This window comes from Thunnus thynnus, chromosome 6 (assembly GCF_963924715.1).
Source record: "Thunnus thynnus chromosome 6, fThuThy2.1, whole genome shotgun sequence".
Classification (NCBI taxonomy): domain Eukaryota; kingdom Metazoa; phylum Chordata; class Actinopteri; order Scombriformes; family Scombridae; genus Thunnus; species Thunnus thynnus.
In genome coordinates this window covers 1,450,643-1,475,961 of record NC_089522.1, presented here as the reverse complement: position 1 = coordinate 1,475,961, position 25,319 = coordinate 1,450,643, and the positions used below count along the sequence as shown (strand labels likewise).

Here is a 25,319-nt window from a genome sequence, read left to right as displayed (position 1 = left end):
ACGAGATATCTCAAAAATGAATGATGACATTTCTAATAGCCTCAGCTGTGCTTTGAGCTTTAAACAACATAGCGTGCTAACATGTTAAATAGACACTAAATATTAGCAAGTTAACATTTTAGTGTTTGCATGCTGACGCAGAAATGTTATGTTACCATTCCAATGTTAATATTAAGCTCATAGCACAACTGAAGTACAGCTGAAGCTGACAAAGTGCAGCTGTAGCTGATCGATGTGTCGACTGAAATAGCTGAGGCTGACAAGATGAGTCTCAGGTGTCTTAAATTAGCCACCATACAGATGATTAACCTTTTGATTTAGGCAATGACATGGCCTGTCCTCTGGTGCCACCCCTGGGACAAATGTTACATTACATAGATGAACAGGGGTATAACAATAATATAACGCTTCTTGTCTGCCTCTTTGTAAGACTGCGAACAAGTGTACTTCACATAATGTCGGACTGCTGGCCAAAGGCATCTTAGGCAGCAGAATAAAATTAATTTAGCTGCATCTCTTGGTAGCTTGATAACTGTCATGTTGAGTTCCCTGTGTGGCATTTTTTCTGCAAGATTTAGCCCACCTGCTCCCTTTTTTTCACTCAGCCAAAGACAACTTTTATTTATTGTTGTCTTGTCTTTTTGTCTGCACTGTTGCTTTCACCTCAGTGGTCAACACTCAGACTATTTGGATCTACTTCTTTCACATTGTTTGAAATGTTTGATAACCAGTAATAGCAAAGTTTTTAGGTAATATAATATGATGCCTTGTCTCACTGAAACTCATTTGCTTTGGCATCTCTGTGGACTGGTCTAATGTCATTTGTCAGAGTCTGTCAAAGTGAGTTTTACAGTCATATATGTCATTGTCCGAATGTCTTTGTCATTGTCATCATTATTGACCCTTACCATGCTTTAAAGCACCTAAAGGTATAGGAGACATCCACACAGTGTTAGACTTTTTTAGGTTTGTGTAATTTGAACATTAAACCAGTTAAAATAGTTAAACTTTTTGGAGGAAAGCTTTGCTACTGATCATTTTTCAGTCATTTCTTTACATTGGTTATACCAATTATTCCTGGGAATCTGGATCTTTCCCTTCATCTTAAAGCCACTGTGTATAGAATTTTATGTGGTTATAACATTCATTATTCTGATGGCACATGTGTTTGTAAGCCAATCTACATGAACATGGTGCAGTCTGTGTATTAATTTTCACCCGTTGCTGCAGTGTTCCAGATGTCAGATCCATCCACAGTGTTTTTTGTGGTTCTATCACACCTATTTGTGGTCCTATCACCTTCTATCAGACGATGGTAAAATTGGAAATTTTCAATTCCCATAAACAGTGGTTTAAATTAATTGTATTTAGTTGTGCTCTTCGTATGTTTACCTTTGACAAGTAGCTTCAAGCATGTGTTTACCTAACTAATAATGTACTATTGGGACTACAGCTGCTATATATAAATGTGTAGGTGCTCAAAATGTGTAACAGGCAAACCATTTGAATCCAAGTGGAATTCAAAGCTGGTCAGCATGGATTACAGCTGAATGATCATTTACAATCATGAGTGATCATTCCTATGTGTTATTACAGGAAATGTTTCAGATAAATGTGGATATTGATGGAATTTCTTTGTTACGTTTTAAGCATGTTCAATGTAAAAACTGTCTGTGTTTTTGCAGTAATGTGGTGTCGACCAGTACCAGCTACATTATAGCAAACATTTTTTTTATGACTTCACTGTGACTTATTTATTTTGTTTTATTAAGATTTATCATGTGTTTGTCCTGTTTGATGTGTTTTTGTCAGGCCAGAGCAGCCAGCGGCATAAAAGGGCTGTTTCACAGAAACCCAAAGCAGGCTTCCCTGGACAGCCATGCTGCTGCACAGCACGGCCGTAAGCACCCATTTGGTGCCCACCTCTTGCGCCGCACTGCCAGCGCACCCACCAAAGGCCAGCCCAAAATCAAGAAGGGCTTCGCAGAGATCGGCATCGACACCAAAGACTACAGCTCAGAGGGTGCTAGTGAGGAGCGAGAGTCTGAGGACAAGGCTTCTGCTGCCACCTCTCACCAGCCCACACCACCACAACACCACAACGGGGATTCACTGGCATCACACCAACCCAAGGGCCCCTGGGACCATCCTGACACCAATGGGGCTTTTCACCCAGAGGAGGGTAAAGGTAAGAGCCCACTTTTTGCTCATCGGTATCCCATGAGCGAGCCTCTGAAACGTGCCAGCCGTCTCCGCTTTCATGAACCCGTGGACATGAAGCCAGGGGTGTTTGCCCGTGTGGCGCTTAACAGCTCAGGCAGGGTGGGGATGTCTTCCAACTGCATCACATGTGTGATCGGCTCCAAGGAGAGTCCAGAGGCTGACAGAAAGAGTCAGGTTGAGGAAAGGCAGGGATGCAAGTCCAATATGACAGAAGGGGAGAGACAGGAAAAAAGTAACCGCTCCTCCTCAACCAAAAGACAAGTTCAACCAGAGCCCCCAGCCAAGCCCCAGCCTTTAGCTGCCCAGCCAGACTCACAACAGTCTCCTCCCCACCCCAAGTCCTGCATGGAGTCCCAGTTTCAGTACTCGCCCCAGGCTCTCTTCCAATCTGTCCCCTTCCCCAGATCCAAAGGCAGGCAAACACTGGGTGCCCAGCAAATCCGAACACAACCTGATGCATCACAGAGGAATGCCCGGTCCTGCAGCGTTCCCCGTAGACGCTTCCCCAATACTGTAACACCAGTGCCGAGCCTCACACAAGACTGCAGGACCAATGTCCATTGGCAGCAGGCAACACCCCCTAACTATGGCACTGTTTGCGGCTCAACACTGGCCCCATTTACAAACAGTAATGTAAATGAAGGTCTCTCACTCAGTGACAGCAGCAGCTGTGACAGCTTTGGCAGTCTGAGCAGCTTGGAGTCACCTCCTATGCTGCCTCCACGTTCTGTCCTCGACAGCCGCAAGAGGGCTGTAGGCACCCTGCAGCGTGAGATGAACGCCCTTTTCGCCCAGAAAATGGAGGAGTTGCGCCATAAGTCCCCCTTGTTCTTTGCTGGTAAGATGTATCTGAGGCAGCCTTGGCAATAACCTGCTAGCTGCTGTGTAGTGTCTGTAATGGACCTTTTATGTACTGTAAACCATAGACTTCCAGCTAGTCCCCGTACATCCCCAGACCACTAGTGTTTGGTAGCATATACTGTGCTCTGTACCTGTGCATAAAAAAGTTCTTCCTCCCACGTGTCCCTGATAGTTTAAAGAAATTTGGCCGGTGGTTTTCTATGTTTTTCTTATTGTCAACAAATCTAATGTGCAGAGCCAAACCAACAATGAACTGATCATACTTACAAGTATTTTGTGTGTATCCAAAGCCTGATATATCTTATTCCTCTGTGCTATATACCTCCGTCGTTGTCCAAAAACTATTTAAAACACGTCAATGAGCTGCACTGCTGTGGTTATTGTAGTTATTTAGAAACGAGAGTAAAAACAGCAATAAGATATAAGTAACCCTCAGGAGTGAGGTTCCTAATACAGCAGATGGCACTGTGCATACAGGTTCTGTTTCAGACTTTGCTAGCTTGTTGTGCTACATAATACAACCTGTTGACTTTGTGCTACATTATAAACCAAGATCTTCAGTATAAAGTCAAGAGGTTGCTTATCACTAATTTTACTCTTTCGAGCCGTTTCTAAACTAACTACAGTAGACAAACTCATGGATGAAGGAACATGTCACCCAGTGCAGCGGTGTGACTCATTAACATGTTTTAATAGTTTTTGGACAACAATGGCGTCCTACGGCACAGAGGAAGAAGATATATCAGACTTTGAATACACACACAAGACTTGGAAGTTGGATGAGTTCATTGTTGGTTTGGCTTTGCACATGAGATTTGTTGACAATAAGAAAAATATAGAAATTCACTAAACATCCTTTAAGGTAAAAATTTACATCTTTATTTATTTCTCTCCTTGGTGACCAATTAGAGTTAATTTCTACTTTTTGTAGCTCTCACCTAAACCTTCAAGATATCACTGATTCATATTTCAATTAACTGATTCCAATTTTGCTTCCATTTGTCTTAAATACCTGGTACTACCCACATGCTTGACAGATGAGGGAAGTGGTAAGTTTTTAACCCAAAATTAAAGTAATTTCAACTACAGTATCGTAATGCATATGGTCTAAAACACAACAAAGTCAGAGCACACCCTTATATGACATGCCCCAGACATCACCTGGAAAGCTCTGGAAGTGGAGCTGGAGTTGTTAGCTAGACTATGCTACTTATCAGCCTTTTCTCTAAACTTCTGATTGGCTAAAACATAACAAAAATGTAAAAATAAATCCTAGAAGAAATTTGCATTTGAAAATAGCCAGTCCTCACCCGGGGAGCTAATGTGTATAGTCAAGAGAAATTGATAGATGAATGGGCAATTATTGCAGTCATTACATTGACCAAAAACCTAAAAAGAAGAAAGATAAATACCTTTCAACATAATGCGTCCACTCTGCCATCAAACTACAAACCACAGCCTAACAAGCTAAAGTAAAGGATCTAAAAGCATAGGAGTTTACCACTCAATTCAAGTCTGAAACGTACTGTAGTTTGAGACTCCTTCATGCCCAAGAAATGGAATTTACAAGCCACCTTGATGTCTGCTGCACCCAGGTGAAGACCCCTTCCTCCCCCCTGCATATGACATGTTTCAGGGGAGTCCACTTCCAGCTGAACACCAGCTGTTCTTCCCCAAACCCACTCCCTCCAGCCCCTCTCTTTTTATCATGTGATGACCATCTACTTTTTTTACTCTCACATTTAATCTTGTGGGGAAAACTTGGTCCAAGTATGTTTCAAAAGTTGGATTTAAAATTTCTGACCTCACTTTGAGTCATACAATGCTGGCAGATACTTTTCAGTAAATCATTAATGATTAACTTTCTATCTGAGCAGCTTTACTTCTCATTTCTCTATTCAGTGTGAAACGAATGCTATGATGTTTGTTCTCACATTGATTTGGAGATCAGTCTCTCTTGTTAAAATGCTTTTCTTTTCTGTAAGCTGTTTCCTTGCCTCCATTCTCCCTCTCTTTTCCAGTGTTTTGCTAAACTCCTTTTTTCCTTTCTTTCCCTTTTGCACGCTCTCTCTGTTCCTAGTGCAGAATTGAGGGGATGACCAGAGCCAGGTAAACTGCTGAATGCACGCAACCTTTAAATGCAACCTTCACCTTCACTTCACCCATCAATCTCTATCTCATCTGCCGGCTTCTCCATGTCACCGCTGGGTTTTTTTTGTTCTATCAGGGTTAGTTGGGGTTTCAAATCCATATTGTTCTCCATTTTCACATTCTTGAAACTGTGAAAGTAACAAGAACACCATATCAGCTTTTTATTTTTTTCAGTCTGTTCACATCATGTCTTACAATAGGGGTGCAGGTCCAAATAGTGTAAAAGTTTCCTAATTTGACTCCACTGCAACCAAATGGATGACAAAATCCTTGACTTTGTGTCACCTTTATGTATTATGGCCAGTACTTTGTTTTGAAACTTCAATTGGCGGAGTCTTATTTTTGTAGTTTTTACAGCACATCCTATCAGTAATAATAACATTGAAGCCTACTCACAACATTAATTGCTGAGGTCTGGGAAGACGGCAACATCACTAAAAAGATGACTGATGGGTTAAGAAACATCAGTGAATCAGAAACAGCAGTGAGATTATGATGAGGCAGGTTTTTAACAAAGTTATTTGGAAGAGAAAATGAAGGTGAACAGTAAAATTGTAACCGTAACCACCGATTATAAACATCCACTGCCATTTACAGACTGGCTCTCCAGTTCAACTTTGACGTACCATTCTTAATTATGGGGCGGCTGTGGCTCAGGAAGTAGAGTGAGTCGCTGTTTAATCCCTGGCTCATCCTGTCCACATGTCGGAGAGGATAAAAGTACTATATAAATGCAGTCCATTCACCATTTTACTTGCTGTAGTGGTGGGCACACAGTTTTCAAGTGTCTTCACTTTTAGTTTCACTTACATAATGACATAAAGTGATTTAGATGATATGGCTAAAGTGCTGGCTTGTCAGTAGGGGTGGGAATCTAATAATCTTAATAAATAAATAAAAGCAGGCACTATTTTTAGTCTCTTACTAGAGTACACTATGTGCCAAACCATTCACTGGTGTCCTCAGTCCACTGAAATGCAGTATGAAACTTAACTGGCAACTAGCAAAGCAAGGGACCTCTGTCTGTCTGTCTGTCTGTCTGTCTGTCTGTATGTATGTCCTGCGCATATCTCAAGAACTGTTCATTCAATCTACTTCATACTTGGCGGATGTATTGCTGGGGACTCAACAAAGTGCAGTGTCGAGTGTGAAGTTCTTTGGATGAGCATTTTCTCGAGAAATATATAAAAATACCTCATAAACAATGTTGATTTGCCTCTTCTAACCATGGAGTATTGAGAAATTGGCCCTTTCTGAAGAGGGATGTTTTGAACACCATCAGCAGAGAAAAGTGTCTTTTTGATTTTAAAAAAGTTAACTGCATTAATTTGTCTTCTGCTTGTATGAGAATAACGAAATGAAAGTGTATTTTACTGTGCAACGTCAATGGTTAAATGTCTTTTGTAAAAACAGAAGTTGGTGTGTTCTCTCTGGAGTAAGGGGAGGGGGAGGCAGAGTGCTGTGTTGGTAATAATGTCATGCCTCTCCGCTGCGTTAGATCTGGGGAAAGCCATTGTCGTCTAAGACACTGAACAGATGCAGGGTTTTTGAAGTAAAATGGACTGCACCAAGTTATTTTCTTCACCCCAGAGTCGGTTTAAATTTTTAAATGCTGCAGTGTGTGTTGGTCAGCCGGTCTCGGCTGTTAGTGCTGGAGTTCACTGCTCCACAAACATTAGTCTCTCAGTGATAGCTCATAAAATGTTCACAATATACTTCACATTCGTCACAAGAAGATAGTTGTTTAGTCATTAAATCAAAAATGTGCCTAAACGTTTGCCTTTTCTGAAGATGAACTACAAGATAACTCTAGCATGTGCATGCTGTAGCCTGTCCAGGTGCTGCACCGCCCTCACAATTCAGTTCAGCCTTTTTTCGTTCCGTCAACATGATGTTGTTAACTGACATTTTAAAAATTGATTTTTGGTATTTGTGAATCTATCCAGAAGCGTAGAAGATGAGAATTGCGATTCTTATGTGAATTGTTGAATTTTAGTGATGTTGTCACATTCACAGATCTCAGAACTTGGATGGTAGAATGTCATTGTAACTAATAGAAATTATGGTCAAACTAGAGAAATAAGATTTAGGTTGTAATAAACTGAAATTGCCTTTTAATGTTTGAACATGAAAGTTCATACTTGACATTAGAAACAGTTTGACCAAATAATCTTAATAAGATGTTCATACACCACCACCCACCATCCATATCTCTTGCATGGCTCAATCTTTTTCCTCATGGATCAAAACCAACCCGCTAAACAACGTAGATCTGTATTTGAACTCTAGGTGCTAAACATTTGTCATTCCTAAGATTCAACATCAGTCCTTATTTTCTGAGCCATTCTCTTTGTTAAACATGTAATAAAATGTATTTTGTCAATGCAGAGTTTCAAAATAACTTCCCAACAAAATTTATTTTAGAAAAACTATCGTTTTTATTTTTGGTAGTTTGGTAACAACAAATGTCAACATGTCCCATTTACTAAAGGCCTACCCCTGCCTTCACATTAAAATGTATTTATTGTAAAGTATGCAGGAAGCAATGATTTAATATGAGCAGTAGCTTTACACATCAGAATTAGCTCACCACAGCAAAAAACAGCAGAACAGCAAACTGCATTTAGCCAAATGTGGATCAAACTTGTCCGTTTGGTGCATCCCTAGTTGTCAGTTGTCACTACAGTCAAAATGCTTTCAGTGACCACCAAACAGATTCATGAGAGTGGTAAAGTTCTGTATTGTCTTTCTTTCCATAGATTGTTCCACAGTGCAGAGACCAGCTCTCCCTCTTCCATTTCTTGCAATAAACTCTGGAGATGCCAGGAACACACGCTTCATCCGCTCTCTCTCCACTCCAGAAGACAGCCTGTCTTCACCTCATTCCTCACCACCACTGCACTCACCATCCACAGCAATAAATGCAGACTCCCCCTTGACCATTCCTTCAAATGGGAAGGTAGATAGCTCTATCAAAGTGAGCGGACACCCTAACAAGCTCCCTACATTTTCCACAACCAGCTCACTCCCTTTGGCGACCCCTACTGAGCAAACGGTCCCATTACAGTGCAGCCAAGACACCCAAACCAATAGAAGCACTCATTCATCCATGGAGCCCATGCCAAACCAGAGGGGAACCCTAGAAACTCTTACAGAAAAGAAAAATGATACAGCAGAGTTGAAGTCTGACCACAGAGGGGAGTCTCCTGCTGTAGCTGTGTCCACTGGAACCCCTGCAGTTCCTGCAGCTCAGACATCCCATGCCAGGAGAGCACTTTTCAGCAATCTTTCATCACACGCACCAGTGAGAAGAACAAAAAGTGAGGGCCACGTTCGGGTGGCTGTAGCCTCAGCTGGGCAGGCCCAGTCAGCAGTACCAGAGGTCTGTACAGATGCCACCATGAATGACCGCCTTTGGAGCAAGCTGGAGCCAGGCAGCCACCGGGACAGCATGTCCTCTTCCTCTAGCATTTCTTCTAGTGACACCGTCATTGACCTGTCCCTGCCTAACCTGGCCAGGAAGAGCCTCACCAACCTGCCCACAGCCAGCAGCACCTGTGACCCTCACTGGGTCAACTGCCATCACTCAGCTCTAGTCTCTTACGATGCCCTACGAGTAAGCAAGAGCAAGTCAAACCCCAATCTTCAGCAAAGTGAGTGTCCCAATGATGAGCTTAATCCCCGCCCTCTGCAACCCCCCCAGGACTCAGTGGACTCTCCCAGCAGACTGACTCAAAGGAGACACACCTGGAGCCGGCTCTACATGGAAGGGCTCAAGCAGTCATCAGCCAGAAGGCCCTCCTCTGCATCTACCATCCCAACTGCTACAACAGCTACAGCCTCCATGTCCAAAAGCCTTGGGGATCTGACCTCTGAGGATATTTCCTGTAACTTTGATAGCAAGTACCGCAGCATCAGCCGCAGCTTCATTGTTAGGCCAACCAGGGACCAGCTGCGCAGGGGCAGCCCACAGAAGTCCCGGCCACTCAGCGATCTGACAGAGCAACTACGGAAGCTGACTGATGTGGAGCCCTTGACCGCTAGTGACTTCGCCCCTGAAAACAAGCCTCAAGAGTCTCAAGAGGAATTCATGGATGAGACCCTGGTGCGGAGGACGTCCTCGAGGAGCCAAAGCAGGGTGCGGTACATTGCAAACAGGGCCAAGAAGGCCCAAGAAAGACAAAGGCTCCAGGGCCTGGTCCAGGGCAGAAGTGCAAGCTTTAGCCTTACTAGTAGCTTTGGCAGTGGAAGTAATGCTAGCCCCATTGAGGAGCGGGGGAACCCCGAAGGGGCTTGTTGCGTGGCCCGGAGTCCCTGCACCAGCCTGGACCTGCTGAGTCAGCTCACCCCTCTAGGATCCCCCTCTCCTAGACAGTCCCAGTTATCCCCAGAGCCCGATAACAGTGAAGTCTTTTTTATGCTCAAACTCTAAGAACTGGCTGACTTGGAACCGAGTATGAGAGACACAGCTTGAAACTTGTTTGGAATACAGTCCAGTTTTTCTCAAGTAGAAATCTTTTTTTAGAAAAAGTCACATATCTTGCAGAATATCTCGCAGAAAAATGGTTCACAATGTACATTATTTCAACAGTCTCGCAGAAAACTCTGTTCCTCTGAAAAAGTAACCTATGAACAATCACTTCTGCATCTTGAGGTTGTGCAAGATTCATTTTTTTTAACACTCGCATTCAGAAAACATTGTCAAGAAGCTATGGGAGAGCTAAAAGCAGCAACTACAGCTCTGTCATCACCAAATGTTAGATAAATGCCAGAATGTATTTAGTGAAAAATACCAGGAGTTTTTATATGACTCTTTATGTTGATTGTGATCTGCTCATGTTTGAGTATTTTTTGGAACTACATGAGTATACAGTAGCAATAGATCACAACCAGAGGACAGGATTTTAAATGATCCATTCTTTTCATTTACTTGAACTGTAATGGTATATTTTAAGTAAGTTGAAAATTAGATAGTCTACATAATGTCAAGGCGTTATTATCATCAGTAGCCCATACATCCACTAGCAATATTTTGAAAATGATGGCATGGTATCACATTAAACATAATGTACAGTTTGATGCTAAAAGCTATGGCTTGTCTCATGTCTTTACTGAAAAAATAGAAAAAAATTATTCCTACAATGCAGGATGCAATGCAGGAGGAAAGGTCTTCATTTTTAGTATTCTTTGTGTAGTGCTTACATTGTATATTGACCAAGCTGCCAATATTTTGCTAATATCCTGATCTGTGGCATGTCACAGCACTGAGATCCTGTACTTGAAAACATTGGTAGACTACTCCACACCGAGTTTAGAACATTTTATTTGACTGCATGTGTTTTATGCACTGTAATATTTATCCCAATGCTGTGCTTTATTTTACAAAGATTTTTTATATGAAGATTTGTTAATATCCCAAACTTCTTTTTTGGATTGTTTGATGGTGCTCACAAGAGCATCATATCTGAATCCTTGTGTTCCCATTGGTCCGTGGTACTAAAACAAGATGGAAATGATCTGTATCAAAGCACGTTTATTTGTCGATCTGCTGTTTGCACTGCCATGCCAGTTGTTTGTGCAAAATTTTAGGGACAATATTTAAGTCAAAAAATGTATAATTATGACCTGAATAAATCTCAAATGAATATTAATGCAAGGTTTCACAGCTCATTTACTTCATGTACACTTCATCAATCAACAGCTGTCTTAGTTCAGAGACAAAGATGAGTCGTTAACAAACCAGTTCAAATGAGCATATACAAGCCGACATGTAAAAAAAAAAGCTTTGGCCTTGGTTTTGGCAGGGTTTGCTTGCTGCTCTAATTATGGACTCTGCTTGGGTCTGTGTTTACCATCCGTCACCTTTCTCAACCTCTCTGGCACCAACCCACCAGACCCCCTGCAGGAAGGGAGAATGTTCCAGAACAAAGACTTAAGGCTGCAGAAGAGACAACAATCTCAACCAGTCATTAAAGCAGAGAAAAACATCTTTTTTAGTATCACTTAGCAGCCAAGATATGATTTTTTTGGGCTACAGAACTATTTACTTTGACTTTCTTAGTCTCTAGAGTGTGCTATATGGAATAAAACCGTGTCATACTTTAACAGGTTTTGTAAATTCCTCCAAAATATTCTCAAGTATTTGGAAAAGAGTTCTTGGCACAATTAAAATCTCTTTGAAACAGCACAAACACTCTGGACACAAACTATCCATTGAAACCTAATATAATCACAATGATAGAAAGAGCATCATATCTGAATCCTTGTGTTCCCATTGGTCCGTGGTACTAAAACAAGATGGAAATGATCTGTATCAAAGCACGTTTATTTGTCGACCTGCTGTTTGCACTGCCATGCCAGTTGTTTGTGCAAAATTTTAGGGACAATATTTAAGTCAAACAATGTATAATTATGACCTGAATAAATCTCAAATGAATATTAATGCAAGGTTTCACAGCTCATTTACTTCATGTACACTTCATCAATCAACAGCTGTCTTAGTTCAGAGACAAAGATGAGTCGTTAACAAACCAGTTCAAATGAGCATATACAAGCCGACATGTAAAAAAAAAAGCTTTGGCCTTGGTTTTGGCAGGGTTTGCTTGCTGCTCTAATTATGGACTCTGCTTGGGTCTGTGTTTACCATCCGTCACCTTTCTCAACCTCTCTGGCACCAACCCACCAGACCCCCTGCAGGAAGGGAGAATGTTCCAGAACAAAGACTTAAGGCTGCAGAAGAGACAACAATCTCAACCAGTCATTAAAGCAGAGAAAAACATCTTTTTTAGTATCACTTAGCAGCCAAGATATGATTTTTTTGGGCTACAGAACTATTTACTTTGACTTTCTTAGTCTCTAGAGTGTGCTATATGGAATAAAACCGTGTCATACTTTAACAGGTTTTGTAAATTCCTCCAAAATATTCTCAAGTATTTGGAAAAGAGTTCTTGGCACAATTAAAATCTCTTTGAAACAGCACAAACACTCTGGACACAAACTATCCATTGAAACCTAATATAATCACAATGATAGAAATGGATTTATGCATACCTTTGAGGAAGCTAATAAAAATGTCTCAGTTCAGAATCAGTTCTCTGACAACCCCCCTGGAGTACTTGTCAATTCTGCAATAAATATGTAAGCACATAATCCGCATTGTACCAGATGTGGACAACAACAACTGGATCAAATTTACTTAAAACATTAAACTAACCGCAAAGCTCTAATCCTAAATCTTAAAATCTAAGAAGTGTTGCCACCATTCCATGTTTTCTCAGGACACGGATTTGTCAGTCAAAGGCTTGTCCATTGTCAAGTCTATGGTTACCAAAACTGACGGCCACCTCTGGTGAGCTGTCAGACACTGCCAGGCCTCTTATTCAGCTCTGTAAGACTTTCTGAAGCTTGACATGCTCATTTTAGCACCACAGACTCCACTCCAGCCAGCACACAAACACAAAAGACAGCTTCATTAGGATTCCAAGAAAACCGCCGAGTCCCTCTTAAAGCCGTATTTATCTAGACAATTTGGCATGACTTGGCCTCTCAACTGAAACCTCCAAGTCCTGTTTAGCACTTCAGGCCTGAGAGAATGTTTTTGTCTCAGAGAGTGAACGTGGCCCCTCGTTTTTAGATGAGTTCACTGCCTTCAAAGGTTTTATGGAAATAAATCCATTTGGTTTGTGGGCTTATGCTAAAACTTTTAGGAATTTTTCTAAGACAAAGAAACAAGACAGCGTTTTGTGTATATTATTACCAAGATATTATTTGTAGCAGATTATGTAATCTTTGAGTTTTGGAGGTTGGTTTTAACTGATGCTGGACAATGGTGCAAATTGCTTAGTTTGCTTACATTTGTATTTACTGCCCTGACCTCAACTGTAAGATGGCTACAACAACTTGATATTTGATCACATGTTCCCACAGTTACTGTATAATACTTATGTTGAGGAGTCCCTCAGGTTTACTCAGGAGGGAGAGGAAATGTTCTCCAGAACAAAATCTCTTCCTCTGACTCTGTGGGATCTCCAATCCATCCACCTGTAAGATCATTGCCCCCCTCCCACTTCCCCAAACCACTTGATCAACTCCCCTTCCCTTTTTGTAGATCCTATCATGTAATATTACAAAAGCAAGTGTGGTAACCGTCAGAACTTCTGACCTCCAAAACCACTGGCATGATAAGTTAGATAGTAGTATATTGTAATTTATTTTATTTCTTAGCATTAGTTTGTGTGATGAGAGAAATAAAATCACAGTATGCCACCACCTGAAGCACAAAATCCCCATAACTCACACAAGCCTTAACATGTAGGTGTGGCAATAATTCTATAGTAGAATACATCTGGCTTCAATAATTTATATCTCTCTTCAGACTTTATTCTGCCAAAACCTCAACCTCAACAGTCATGGGTTTTATCTCTCTTTGAGGCCCTATCTCCTCCCTCTATGTCCTCCCCCATATAAACCCCCACTATGCTCTGCTGCGCACAACCCTTCCCACTGCCCACTTGTAAGATTTCTTTGTGAATTTCTTACACATTTTCCTGGAGTTGTCCCTCATTCATAAGTCAAGGTTTTTATCCACACTGCATGTGAGGTAAGGACACTTTTATTGTAGGTATTTTCCTGTGATGTTTATCATAATTAAGCATATTTTCTCATACAAATTAATGATGATGTGTATTGTAAATGCTGTATGTTTTTGGTCAGTCTGAATTTGACAGATAAATCCAGAGAAAAGTATTAATCTGTTATTTTCAGGCTTGTGGCAACATGAAAGGCTGCATAACTTTAGTCTTCTGTGTGGCAACCCTCAGTGCATGGGCATTCACTGCAGGTAAGACACACACACCACCAAGGCGAACACCACATATGTTACTGCAATCTATAATAATGTCCTGGCTAAAGAGATATCAAATGATTTTATTACAAAATAAGTTAAACTATCTGGCTTATAGCCATCAAAAAAGGCGTATCAGACAAAATGTTTTACCAAATTTGAAACATGCAAGCTACAATTTGCAATGTGAGATCATTTCCTCTTCCAGTAATCTTGACACGTTTCACTGATCAAAATAAGTGCGATTAGCGCAGCCAATCCATGAGCACGAGAGTCCTGTACAGTTTGCAAACGTATCTGCTATTTGTAAGTGTTAATCATTTGTGAAATGTGACACTGCCACAGTTATAATCTGCATGTAAGCAGTGCTTTCACTGTGCTTTCGTGGAATGTGCAGCAGTGGACGCTCAGGAAACAAAAACACAAGCCACTGCTCAAAGTGACTTGTTTACTTCCCACCCTTTGTTATGTTTTAAAGGATCAGTAATCAGAATGGTATTGAACTACTTTTGGAGCCAATTATGCCACCGTAACTAACAACTGAGCTGAAAATGATTTTTAGTTCAGGTTTTAGTTTCTAGTAAGCAGAACTGCTGTGGTCACAGAAATTATTAAGTGACTTGATATTTCCTTTTGTTTCTTTGTTATGGGACAACTGTTGCCAGTTGAAAATGGAGTGAATTTCGTCTGCATGCTGTAATTTGGCAAAGCAGTTTGTTCAGGAGTTGGGACTATTTATTTGAGCCCAGCTATCCCTAGGAATTGTGTTCATATTGGACAATTTCACCCCTCCAGGTTTGCGTCCAGTGCCAACATTTAGTACCAATGCAATGTCAAGGTGTGCAGGTTGGTGTGGTGGATGGGTGTGTAGTGCATCTGCCTTTCATGTAGGAGACTTGAGTTAGTGTCCCGTCACAAACCTGTTTGCTTTAAAAAAAAAAAAACAACCACAATCTTTCTCTAACCTTAAACATACCATATTTGCCAAGTTTTGGTGCTAAAATCAAGACTTTTGAGAGGAAGGGAACTCTCAGGCTGGCTCTACCAAACCTGAAGTTAAAAGCTGGTTAGTTATAGAGTCCACCAAACCACAATGGCTTGTGACTGGCTGACTTGTCTAGTAGTCACAGTAACCCAAAGCTCGAGGCTTTGTTAGTGAAGTTTTACAGTACAAAATAGTCACTCTGGAAATCAGTGTGACCTTGACAAAAGTCAAAAATAAGCACTGTTTGCACACCTTTATCTTTTGTCCAAATTTTGTTTCTTGCCTTGAGAAAGACCAACTGTGGTCAAAGTGTTGGTTATACAATGAAAATCACTGAAACTTTGTGTGCGGTCATATTTTCTTGTATTGTAAATAAGTAAGTAAAGTTTATTTATTATAGCACCTTTCACAGAGCAAGGTCATAAAGTGCTTCACAAGAGTAAAATTGTTAAAGAAATCAGACCATGAAAATAGTATAATAATCTATGCCATTGCTATGACCAGCACCCAGTCTTTGGTGTGCATGTATCAGGTAGTTGCTGCTGATTCTACAAATTCTGTTTCTGTCAAACAATTTCACCAACTAGTCAACTTACATTCTGAAAAACTGTGGTGCTTAATGGCTCCACCTAATAAGGTTTCACTCAACCAATGAGATCATTTCCTCTGCCAGAGCAGCCCTGCTTCTGCAAGCTGTCTGCATAGCTAAAGCCCCAGCTTTCCACCAGCGGGCTCTGGCAGACCTACAAGAAGAGGTCACGCTCCCAAATCATTCCTCACATTTGACTCTTTCCCCACTGGCACTGCTGGACTGCTGGAGTCTTATCAAAGCACAGAGGGGGCACCATCCACTGTGGCAGCATCCCATTTCTCACCAGTGGAGGGGCTAACGCCTTGCTGTGGTCTAGAAAGCACTGTGATAAATCAATTAACCATGTGGAGAGAAGACTCTGCAGGCAGGCGGTGAACTGACAGGCATCTCCGCAGATCATAAGACCTGCCATCCTCTCTAGAGGAGGCTGACAGAGTGTCATGGGCTTTATGTGACCCAACCAGGCTGGGTTTTTCTATTGCATGCAATTATGAAGAACTTGAACCCCTGGCACCTCCACTCAACCCCCCTTCCTTTCTCTGACTGACCCTGGCAGGGCATGTTAGGTCCTGCTGGACACACTGGGAATGCCATTGGTCACAGTTACGGCAAAAGGAAAACAACTCTGTGTCAGGGGAGGGGGTGTGATGGTGGGAGGGGGGGTTTCATCCCCTGCTCTGATTACATGGTGAAAGGGGGGTTGAAGAACTGCACCGGAGCACATCCTTAAGGACATCCTTGGGGCCCTGTGGGGAATGTGTTCCCCCACAGGGCCCCAGATACCCCCCTCGTTGTACCTTGCAACTGTCCACTCAGTGTTGAGCCCTTTTCTGCAGGTCCCTTGAAAAGCAACCGACAACAAGACTTCCATTGTCCCTCAGTGGTTGTTTGGCTTATTTACTGCTGTGGTGGAGAGAAAAACACATGAAGGGGAATCAAAGAAACAATATGCTTCATTAGACTTTCAGAGGCTGCTCCACACATAAGCTTGTAGACATGAAACCTGACCACTAATCAGCCAAAGAACTAAATCCTCTCATCTTTGTGCTGATACTCATGCTTGATTACTTTGACTTTCTTCATTACAGGAATCCAAAATTTACTGATGTGTTTGATTTTCCACTCTAGATGCCAAGGAGTTATCCATCACCACTATAAAGGTATTCTTTTTCTCCCTCTCTTGACCAGAACGCCAAGGTGGGAATGGCCTTTTGCAGCTGTGAAACAGTCTTATTGGCTCAACAGACACTTTCTTAAATGACACTCACAGTTCATTACAAGTCAGGTCTTATTTTTGTAGCTTTGACCTTTATTCCTGTCAGTAATAATCACATTGTACTGTTATGCACTGGTGATTTTCCTGATATCTGGTACTACATTGAAATAAAAAAGAAGTCTGACAGCAAGAAACACGAGCAGTCAGACGATCAGACAGATTGTAAACAGATCTCCACATTAGTCAAACTTGAGGTGGAAGAGAAAAAAAGTATGAACAGTAAATGCTACTATACCTATCCAACCTTATCACAGGATGTGAATAAGTAAGAAAGCTCAGCTCCACTGTTGCTTTTTCTGTGGTGATCTCAACATTACCAATGTAGTAACCACCTCAAGTGTGAATATAATTTTGAGTCCTTCAGATATACACAAGCAAGCATGAGCACACAAGCAGGTATGTGAGCAAGGCCACGCATGTTACAGCTGCATATCTACGTATATCAGCCTTGCCAGGTGCAGAAAATAAATAATCATACAAACACTCCAGAATTATTGTATTTCAGGGCAAATAGTCTGACATTCACATTGAGACTGCAGAATACCCAAAGTTTGCAATATAGATGAATCTGTGCCAAAAATGCATCCTTGTATAAAGGCAAACAGGCTACAGGTATAGCATTTTTTCAAATAACCAAACCGAACAAAACTTCGGCTTGTAAATCAAGCCAAACATAAACCATACCAAATCAAACTTAAAGCATACCATACCATACCATACTATACCATACCAAACCAAACTTAAACCATACCAACCCAAACCATACCAAACTGCACAACATTTTTACTATTATGGGAAAAAACTGACACAATGATGTCAAAATGATATCACATTTACAGGTTTTAAGTATTATTAATTGTGCATTTTACAAATATGATATGTCATTCATGCAGCAATACTGATGCATACGTGTTGGTAAAAAGCATGTCTCAGGCCTTTCAGACCACCTTCAACTTTGACCTAGTGTATTTATCGTATTTGTGCACAGTTTTTCTGGACAATGAGGGCTTGCCAGCAACATTTCAGGTCCAATCACTTACAGCTTGACATCTGAATAGAGTGGTTAAAATAATGCAGATAATCTGTTGGTTTGTTTACAACATATCCGATGGACAAAACTAAGAATTAAGTAAAAAAAATGAATTATTCTAAATTATCAGTTATTTAATGCAACTGCACATGGCTAGCACACTGCACCTTCTCTATCTAAGTTTGTAATGAATGCAGAATTGTGTAAATCCAAAGTAAAACATGAAAATCACCTAAATGTAGCAGTGCATTTTTCACCAGCAGTGATTTCTTTATACTCCAGTTTTTTTTCTTTTTAGATTCATATCCTCCTAATATTTGATGCACTGTATTACCCTTGATCCCCCACAGTCCCCATTTAAATGAGAATGTTTGTTCTGTTTCCTCAGCAAGAACCATACACCATGACCAAAGGCTCTGGAGGAGAGCTAGAGGGCTACTGCATCGACCTGATATCTGAGCTCTCCAAGAAGCTGGGTTTCAGGTACAAACTGCACCTGGTGAAGGACAACCGCTACGGAGCCATGGACTCCAGTGGCAACTGGAATGGCATGATTGGTGAGGTCATCAGAGGGGTAAGTCACTGATGGAGGAGGGTCAGACCGTACACACAAAATGGGATGCAGTGACTAACAGTGACAGAGTATGTAGTGTGACATACTGTACGTAATGTCATACGACTTATTGTGTGCATGTTTCTCGACCATGAGCCTGTTTTTTAAGCTCCAAACTGCCAACACTGCATGAGTGAATTAGGAAGTTCTTAGAATTTATGTGTGCCAATTCCATCTACCAGGAGGCTGACCTGGCTGTGGCCTCGCTGACCCTCACTGCAGTCAGAGAGCAGTTTGTGGACATGACCACTCCCTTCATGCAAACAGGCATCGGCTTTATCCTGCACAAAGATGTGGCCTCTGAAGAAAGCACCTTCAGCCTCTTGTCACCCTTCTCCACCGACATGTGGGTGGGTCTCCTCATCGCATTCTTGCTGACTGGTCTCTGCATATTCCTGGTGGGCAGGTAAGTACAGTACAGTACATGACAGTGCTTGACCTCAGCATTCCACTTTGAATATGTGAAATGCATGTTTTTATCTATTTAGCTTCATGATTTTCCACACATTCATTGTAGAATATAACATGCCTCAAAACTCATGTGGTACAGTGTGAGACAGACTGACACCAAGATTTTATTAGAAATGGTATGGAAATGGCACCGAACAGGACCGCAAGGCCCTGCAAAGAGTAGTTTGATTGGCTGAACATACAATAGGCGGTGCTCCACACTGCCTGAAGTATATTTATACCAGACGTGGCAAGGATAAGGCTAGGAGAACCATTGAGGATCCCAATCTCCCAGATAACGGCCTTTTCTCCCTGCTGCTGTCAGAGAGAAGGTACCGGATACATCAGGCCAGCACTGAGAGGCACCCTCAGGCCCCTAGGATCCTAAATGAGGTCACTGCCTAAGACTGCACATAGGTCAACTTTAGTAGTGTTTTTGTTTTTCTTCTCCCAGGATCAGTCCCACTGAATGGGCAGAGCCGGGCACAGAGGACTACAACTTCACGTTGCTGCACAGCTTCTGGTACATCACTGGAGCTCTCACCCTGCAAGGTAATCCAGCAGCCAGCTAAACTGTATCCATCCATCCAGCACTACTATGCAGTGTCTTAGGCTACAGTGCAGGTTGGTCTGAGTACAGGTTTTGGCATTAGACCTCAGGAAGCTGCGCACATCAAGAAATAGTCCTAAATCTAATCTAATCCTAAACCACAAACTATGTTTTTTACATTTCAGGATTAAACAAAAGCGGTACAACATACATATCAGTGAGCTTTAGATGTGTTGGTAGGTATTTTTTTGGACAAAGCCAGGCAAGCTGATTCCCCTTGCTTTTGGTCTTTATGCTAAGCTAGGACTCGAGCTCAGTACTTAAGAGTACTCTACTGATGTAGCATTGGAATCCTGTAATATTGTCAGACTCACGATGGACAGTCACACTTCCTCTTCCATGTCAAAACCTGATGCCCACTTTACCCACAATGCAATGTACCAACAGGTCAGTCAAACATTTGGGTGTGTTGTGCCAGTAGCAGTTAATGTATCCAAAATGTTGAACTAATCTTTTAATTCTGCACATGATTACTCAAAATTGAACCCTGACTTTATTGGTTTGAACTGAGCCTGAGTTTAAATAAATAACAACATCATTTCAGCTTTAAAAGGAGAGTGTTTACAGTCTCACTGCTGCCCTAGTCATTCAACACTTTGTACTGAAAAGCACAGCCATTTGTCTGCTGTCTGTGCCCTCCCAGGTGCTGGTCCTCACCCTAAAGCCCTGTCTGGATGTGTAGTCAGTGCCATCTGGTGGCTGTTTGCTGTACTGCTGCTGGCCTGCTACTTTGCCAACTTCAACTCCATGCTGCATTCTAATAATAAACACGTCTCCATCAAGAGCTTTGAAGACCTTGCCAACCAGGATGTGATAGATTATGGCACAGTGGAAGCTGGTTCCACCATGCTTTTCTTTAAGGTACAGTCAGTAGTTGCTAACTAGGGTTTATGGGCACAACAACTGGTTCATAATACCTGAGACGGGTTGATAAAACTGAATGTGCTCCTGATATCTTGTACACTCAGAATACAGTGTTGAGGAAGATTAAATTATTATGATTTTTATTCTTTTCTCTCCCCCAGAATTCCAACAACCCTGTCTACCGGCGCATCTACCAGCACATGGAGCGTAAGAAGAGCTATGTGTCCAGCATGGAGGAGGGTGTTCGCCGTGCCCAGGAGGGAAACTTTGCCTTCATCGGTGAAGCAGTGTCCTTGGACTTGGCAGTGGCTCGCTACTGTAAACTGACCCGCTCCCAGGAAGTCATTGCTATGAGAGCCTACACTATTGCAGCACCTCTGGGTGAGTCAGGGTGTCGGGATGTTTTTTTTTTTTTCCTTGAAAGACAGATTTTTCAGAACACTTATCACAGATCACTCCTCAGTGAATCAATGAGGCCTGTATTGTGACAAATTGTCTTCTGTTACTTCAGGCCACAAATTGTGTATTTTTTTTATGTGATTATATTTTATTTCAAATTATTCTGATGTCATAAATTTTTGTTGAGACAATTCCTGGTGAATTCAAGGTGACGATATGTTCAAGGTGTATATGTATATGTCTACATGTTCTTTCAGTGTCCTCGGGTCAGAACTCCTTGACATCTACTACATGGAGGCACCAAAGACATACATTTTCATATTCATACACACAGTGTCTTCAACACTGTACTAATCAATATATATATATATATATATTTTATCAGTAATGGATAAATTTGTAATGTGAGAGGTGTTGCTTATAGTACAAAACACAGATAATTATCAATAACTCTGCAGTTCCCCTCAGCTTTATGGAGGTTTTTATCCTCTCTTAGTTCTTAGCAGCAGGAAGCTGTTTTCAGTGGAAAAGCTCCAAAAACTCACTACACACTACTTGTTCAGCACCAAACATCAGACACACAAAGTTAGGAACTAGCTGGTGAATACAGTTAAGCATTTAGCAGCTAAGGAGCCAGATATTTCCCTCAGGAACTCATAGAGCTTAAACTACAGCTACAAGGAAAGTGAATATTGGACTAATATTCATCAGGTGGGCACAAAAACAATTCCAAATAAATGCTAATGTTGCTCTGTGTCTGCTTGATGTGCAAATAGACAACTGTTTGCTAACACATTATCCATATCAACTTTATAGGGTGATGAGTGTCCAAAACAATGATTCATGTACCTTAGTTGGAGATTTAAGTCAGTTTTTTTGGTTTTTTGGTTGTTGCCAAATTGCTCCTGATGGCTGTGCCATTGGTGTGTGAATGATTACTTCCTACTGATGCGCAGGTTGGCACCTTGCATGGTAGCCCCTGCCATCAGCATATGAATGTGTGTGTAAATGTGGCTTGTAGTGTAAAAAGCGCTTTGAGTGGTCGGACGACTAGAAAGGCGCTTTATAAGTACAGTTCATTTACCATTTACCATTTGTTGTTATGCTTTGTTTTGATGCAAGGGCCTTAACCTTCAAAATCTGCTTTCCCAAAAGTATGTGGACACCCATGTCCACAGATTTTCCCAATTTGCTGTGGAAGAACTTGACTGGGGTGCAAGGAATACCTGCGCATTGAGTCCTTTGGGAGCTCTGACTCAATTGACTTCATCCCCATCCAGCACCTTTGGGAACTGTTGGAGCTCACTAATGCTCTTGTGGCTGAATGGGAGCAAATCCCTGCAGAGGTACTAAAGGTCTCCTCCTTGCTCTTCCAGGTTCTCCATGGGTTAAAAACCTAACCATTGCCATCCTCCAGCTCAGTGAATCCGGTGAGCTGACATACCTGCGGGAGAAGTGGTGGGCCAGCAGCTGTATGGGAGATGATGGGGCTCACACCTCTGAGGCCCTGCAGCCCCATGACCTGCGGGGTCTCTTCATCCTCCTTGGCATGGGACTGGGTGTTGGGCTGCTGCTGGCCCTGCTGGAGCTCTTATCCAAGGCCCACAACCAAGCTAAGGATGGCAAGGTAGGAGTGGAACAGTATCGCACAGTGTGATCACATCCTAGACTGTTTGGTCACATTATGATATTTTTTCTCTTCTGTCACAGAAATCATGCTGTTCTGTGTTGACATCAGAGCTGAATCGGCGGTTTGGCAGTGGAGGGGAGAGCGCAGAGCAGGACACTACAGACAAAAGCAAAGCCTAAAAGAAATGCTTACATGTTCGATTTTGACAGGATAGTGTCAAAGATGAGGATAAGCTGAGTGTTTTCTTCCTGTTCCATCAAACAATTTAGCTTTCTGTGTTTCCATGGTAACAGTCATATGTTGTGTAGTTATTCAGTGTGTTTCATATTTTTCCAGAACAGCATGGTGACCACATGAATCATCATCATCAACCAGCAGCTACAGTGTATTAAGCAACAAACTAAGGGACTTACAACTTCAGACTGTCTGCAAATATACTAATCCTAAGATTTGTTTACTGTTGAAGATCAAGAGATTTTTTTTCCCATCAAAGGTTATCAAATGTCCACATCCCCCCCCCCCCCCCCCCACTAATTTAACTGTATCTCTTCTTGAATCATAATAGTGTAATAACATTTTTTTACAGCTTGTATCCTCCAAATAAATCCCCTTATATCCCAAATGCTCTCTTGTCTCAAAGTACATACAATATAATACTACTTTCCACCATTCTGGGAAATTGGTCTTTGACTACATCTTTAGTAAAACATTTTTAATACGTGGAACATTAAAAACAACAACAATATATAAAACAACAAACACCAGCATTACTAACAAGCACACTACAGGATGTTAGAAAAGTAGTAAAAAAAACAACAACTTTGATTTCATGTTTACAGCTGCACAAGTACATATTTTTATTTAAACAATGGATTAAATGATGTGTAATGTGAAAGAGATCACTCATAGTGACAAACCAATACCAACTCTGCAGTTCCTCTCAGCTCTAATGAGCTTTTTTTAAACCTTTTTTACCTCATTGTTTGGTTTTGCGGAACAAAAGATCTGCTTAATGAAGCTTGTTTCCAGCAGCAACATACAGCTGTTTTCAGTGAAGGAGCTCAGATAAACCCACTGTACACTACCTGCCCAGCACCAAACAGCAGACAGACAAAGTTGGCGACAAGCTGGTGAACATAGTGGAGTATTAAGCAGCTAAAGAGCCAGATATTTGCCTCTGGGGTTGCTGGAGAGCAAAACAGAAAGGAGAGTGAATATTGGACTTGATATGTCAATATCATATTCAGCTTCTTTTGCTGCCTCCAAGTTGTAAATCCCAAACAAAACAATGAACACAGTTTTAAATTTAAATTGGATCATTTCCACTCAGAAAAGCCCAAGTGAATAAGAAACATACATTAAGTCTCACCAGCAAGATTTTATTTCGGCTTGTCAGAAAAGTCTTTGAAGCAACATTTAGACTTTAGCAGAGCAAAGAATATTATCCATTTTGTTTACCTGCTTATTCCAATTCCATGTCATGATCCCCAAACAAAACTCATGCAAATAAGAAAATACAAACTGAACACGTATGGAAGAAGAGATGAGTGTTAGACCCAGGATACTGTCAATAACATATTCATGCACTCTCTAGGCATATTATAACAGTGTGTTTGAAACAGATGGAGAGAAGATTATGCAGGAATGATTTCAAAGGTTTATAAAACCATTTTTAGGTTTGTGAAAACTTGCATTGGAATCCATTGTAACCAACAGGAACTCTAGCAGACCACAGCCTCTATGATCTGTAAACTTACAACTTTAATAGTGGACTTCGAGCCTACAGTGGGTGAGTATTAGATACTCCAAAGATAGATTTTGGATGGAGTTGACTCCTTAACACCAGCATTATTGTTGTTATTGGACTTCTTTGCAACATTAAGTGTTTCAAAGACCTGAGCTTTGAGGTCACTTTAGACACTGTGGGTCTCTTGAGCATGAGCATGGACACATATGTGAGGGTGGTATAATCAAAGATTCTTTTTATTTAAAGTGTGAGTTTGTGTTGAACCTTGTGGGATGTTTTCTTTCTCAACATCATCCAGGATAAAGATCTGGATGAAGAGACTGAATTCTGAAGCAAAATCAAGGCCAAGCAATGATTCACCGTAAAGATGGGTCAGTGTGAGTGGAGTGAGTCAATAGTAAAAAGAAAATAACCACAACATGCTGACATTATTTTCCACCTATAAATGTACCTGTTTCCTGTATGAAAACACACTTGGTGTATATATCATGTATTCCAGCCTTACAGCAGGAACAGTAAATCATTTGTTGCTGCATCATGATGAAGATACAGTTCACGCATTGACTAGAGTGAATGAAAACATATAGACGGGTGACAGATTAAAAAAAACAACATAAAGTCTCTCAGTAAGGTGTTGGGCCACCACATGCTGCCAGAAGAACTTCAATGTTCCTTGGTTTTGATTGAACACCATTCTTCAAAAAAATATTCCCTAATTTGGTGTTTTGATTATGGTGGTGTTGAGTGCTGAACTCGTCGGTCCAGAATCTCCCATAAGTGTTCAGTTGGTTTAAGATCTGGTGACTGTGAAGGCCATAGCATATGATTCACATCATTTTCAATCTCATCAAACCATTCAGTGACCCCTCGTGTCCTGTGAATTGGGGCATTGTCATCCTGGAAGAGACCACTCCCATCAGGATAGAAATGTTTCATCATAGGATAAAGCTGATCACTCACAACTTCTTAGTATTGATTAGCAGTGACCCTTCCCTCTAAGGGGACAAGTGGACCCAAACCATGCCAGCAAAATGCCCCCCGAGGCA

General features: G+C 41.4%; 3 protein-coding genes across 3 annotated transcripts in view; all 3 read left to right on the top strand.

Moving 5' to 3' along the window:
- Positions 1-11,677, top strand: part of plch2a (phospholipase C, eta 2a) — a 71,733-nt gene extending 60,056 nt beyond the window's left edge. The window contains exons 21-22 of the mRNA XM_067591203.1: positions 1,813-2,188; positions 7,995-11,677. Coding sequence (XP_067447304.1) covers positions 1,813-2,188; positions 7,995-9,667 — 2,049 coding nt within the window. The 3' untranslated portion in view covers positions 9,668-11,677. The remainder of the gene's footprint in view (positions 1-1,812; positions 2,189-7,994) is intronic.
- LOC137183959 (uncharacterized) lies at positions 2,195-5,149 on the top strand. The gene has a single exon (XM_067591202.1). The coding sequence runs from the start codon at positions 2,221-2,223 to the stop codon at positions 3,091-3,093; it is 873 nt and encodes a 290-aa protein (XP_067447303.1). The 5' UTR covers positions 2,195-2,220; the 3' UTR covers positions 3,094-5,149.
- Positions 11,678-13,720: 2,043 nt separating the features above from the next.
- On the top strand, positions 13,721-22,959 carry LOC137183958 (probable glutamate receptor). Its single transcript, XM_067591200.1, has 10 exons — positions 13,721-13,834; positions 13,999-14,074; positions 16,783-16,814; positions 18,349-18,534; positions 18,756-18,979; positions 19,478-19,575; positions 20,277-20,494; positions 20,659-20,878; positions 22,273-22,523; positions 22,607-22,959. Exons 2-10 carry the CDS (start codon positions 14,011-14,013, stop codon positions 22,703-22,705), a joined length of 1,392 nt encoding a protein of 463 aa, XP_067447301.1. The 5' UTR covers positions 13,721-13,834; positions 13,999-14,010; the 3' UTR covers positions 22,706-22,959.
- The last annotated feature ends 2,360 nt before the right edge of the window (positions 22,960-25,319 follow it).

What these genes read in the sequence shown, in the direction of transcription:
- LOC137183959 (XM_067591202.1), top strand. Translation starts at nt 2,221, where the DNA reads ATGAGCGAGCCTCTGAAACGTGCCAGCCGTCTCCGCTTTCATGAACCC.
- LOC137183958 (XM_067591200.1), top strand. Translation starts at nt 14,011, where the DNA reads ATGAAAGGCTGCATAACTTTAGTCTTCTGTGTGGCAACCCTCAGTGCA. An exon ending in TGCATGGGCATTCACTGCAG is followed by an intron (nt 14,075 to 16,782) that starts GTAAGACACACA and finishes TTTCCACTCTAG; the next exon opens with ATGCCAAGGAGTTATCCATC. An exon ending in TGGAGCTCTCACCCTGCAAG is followed by an intron (nt 19,576 to 20,276) that starts GTAATCCAGCAG and finishes GTGCCCTCCCAG; the next exon opens with GTGCTGGTCCTCACCCTAAA.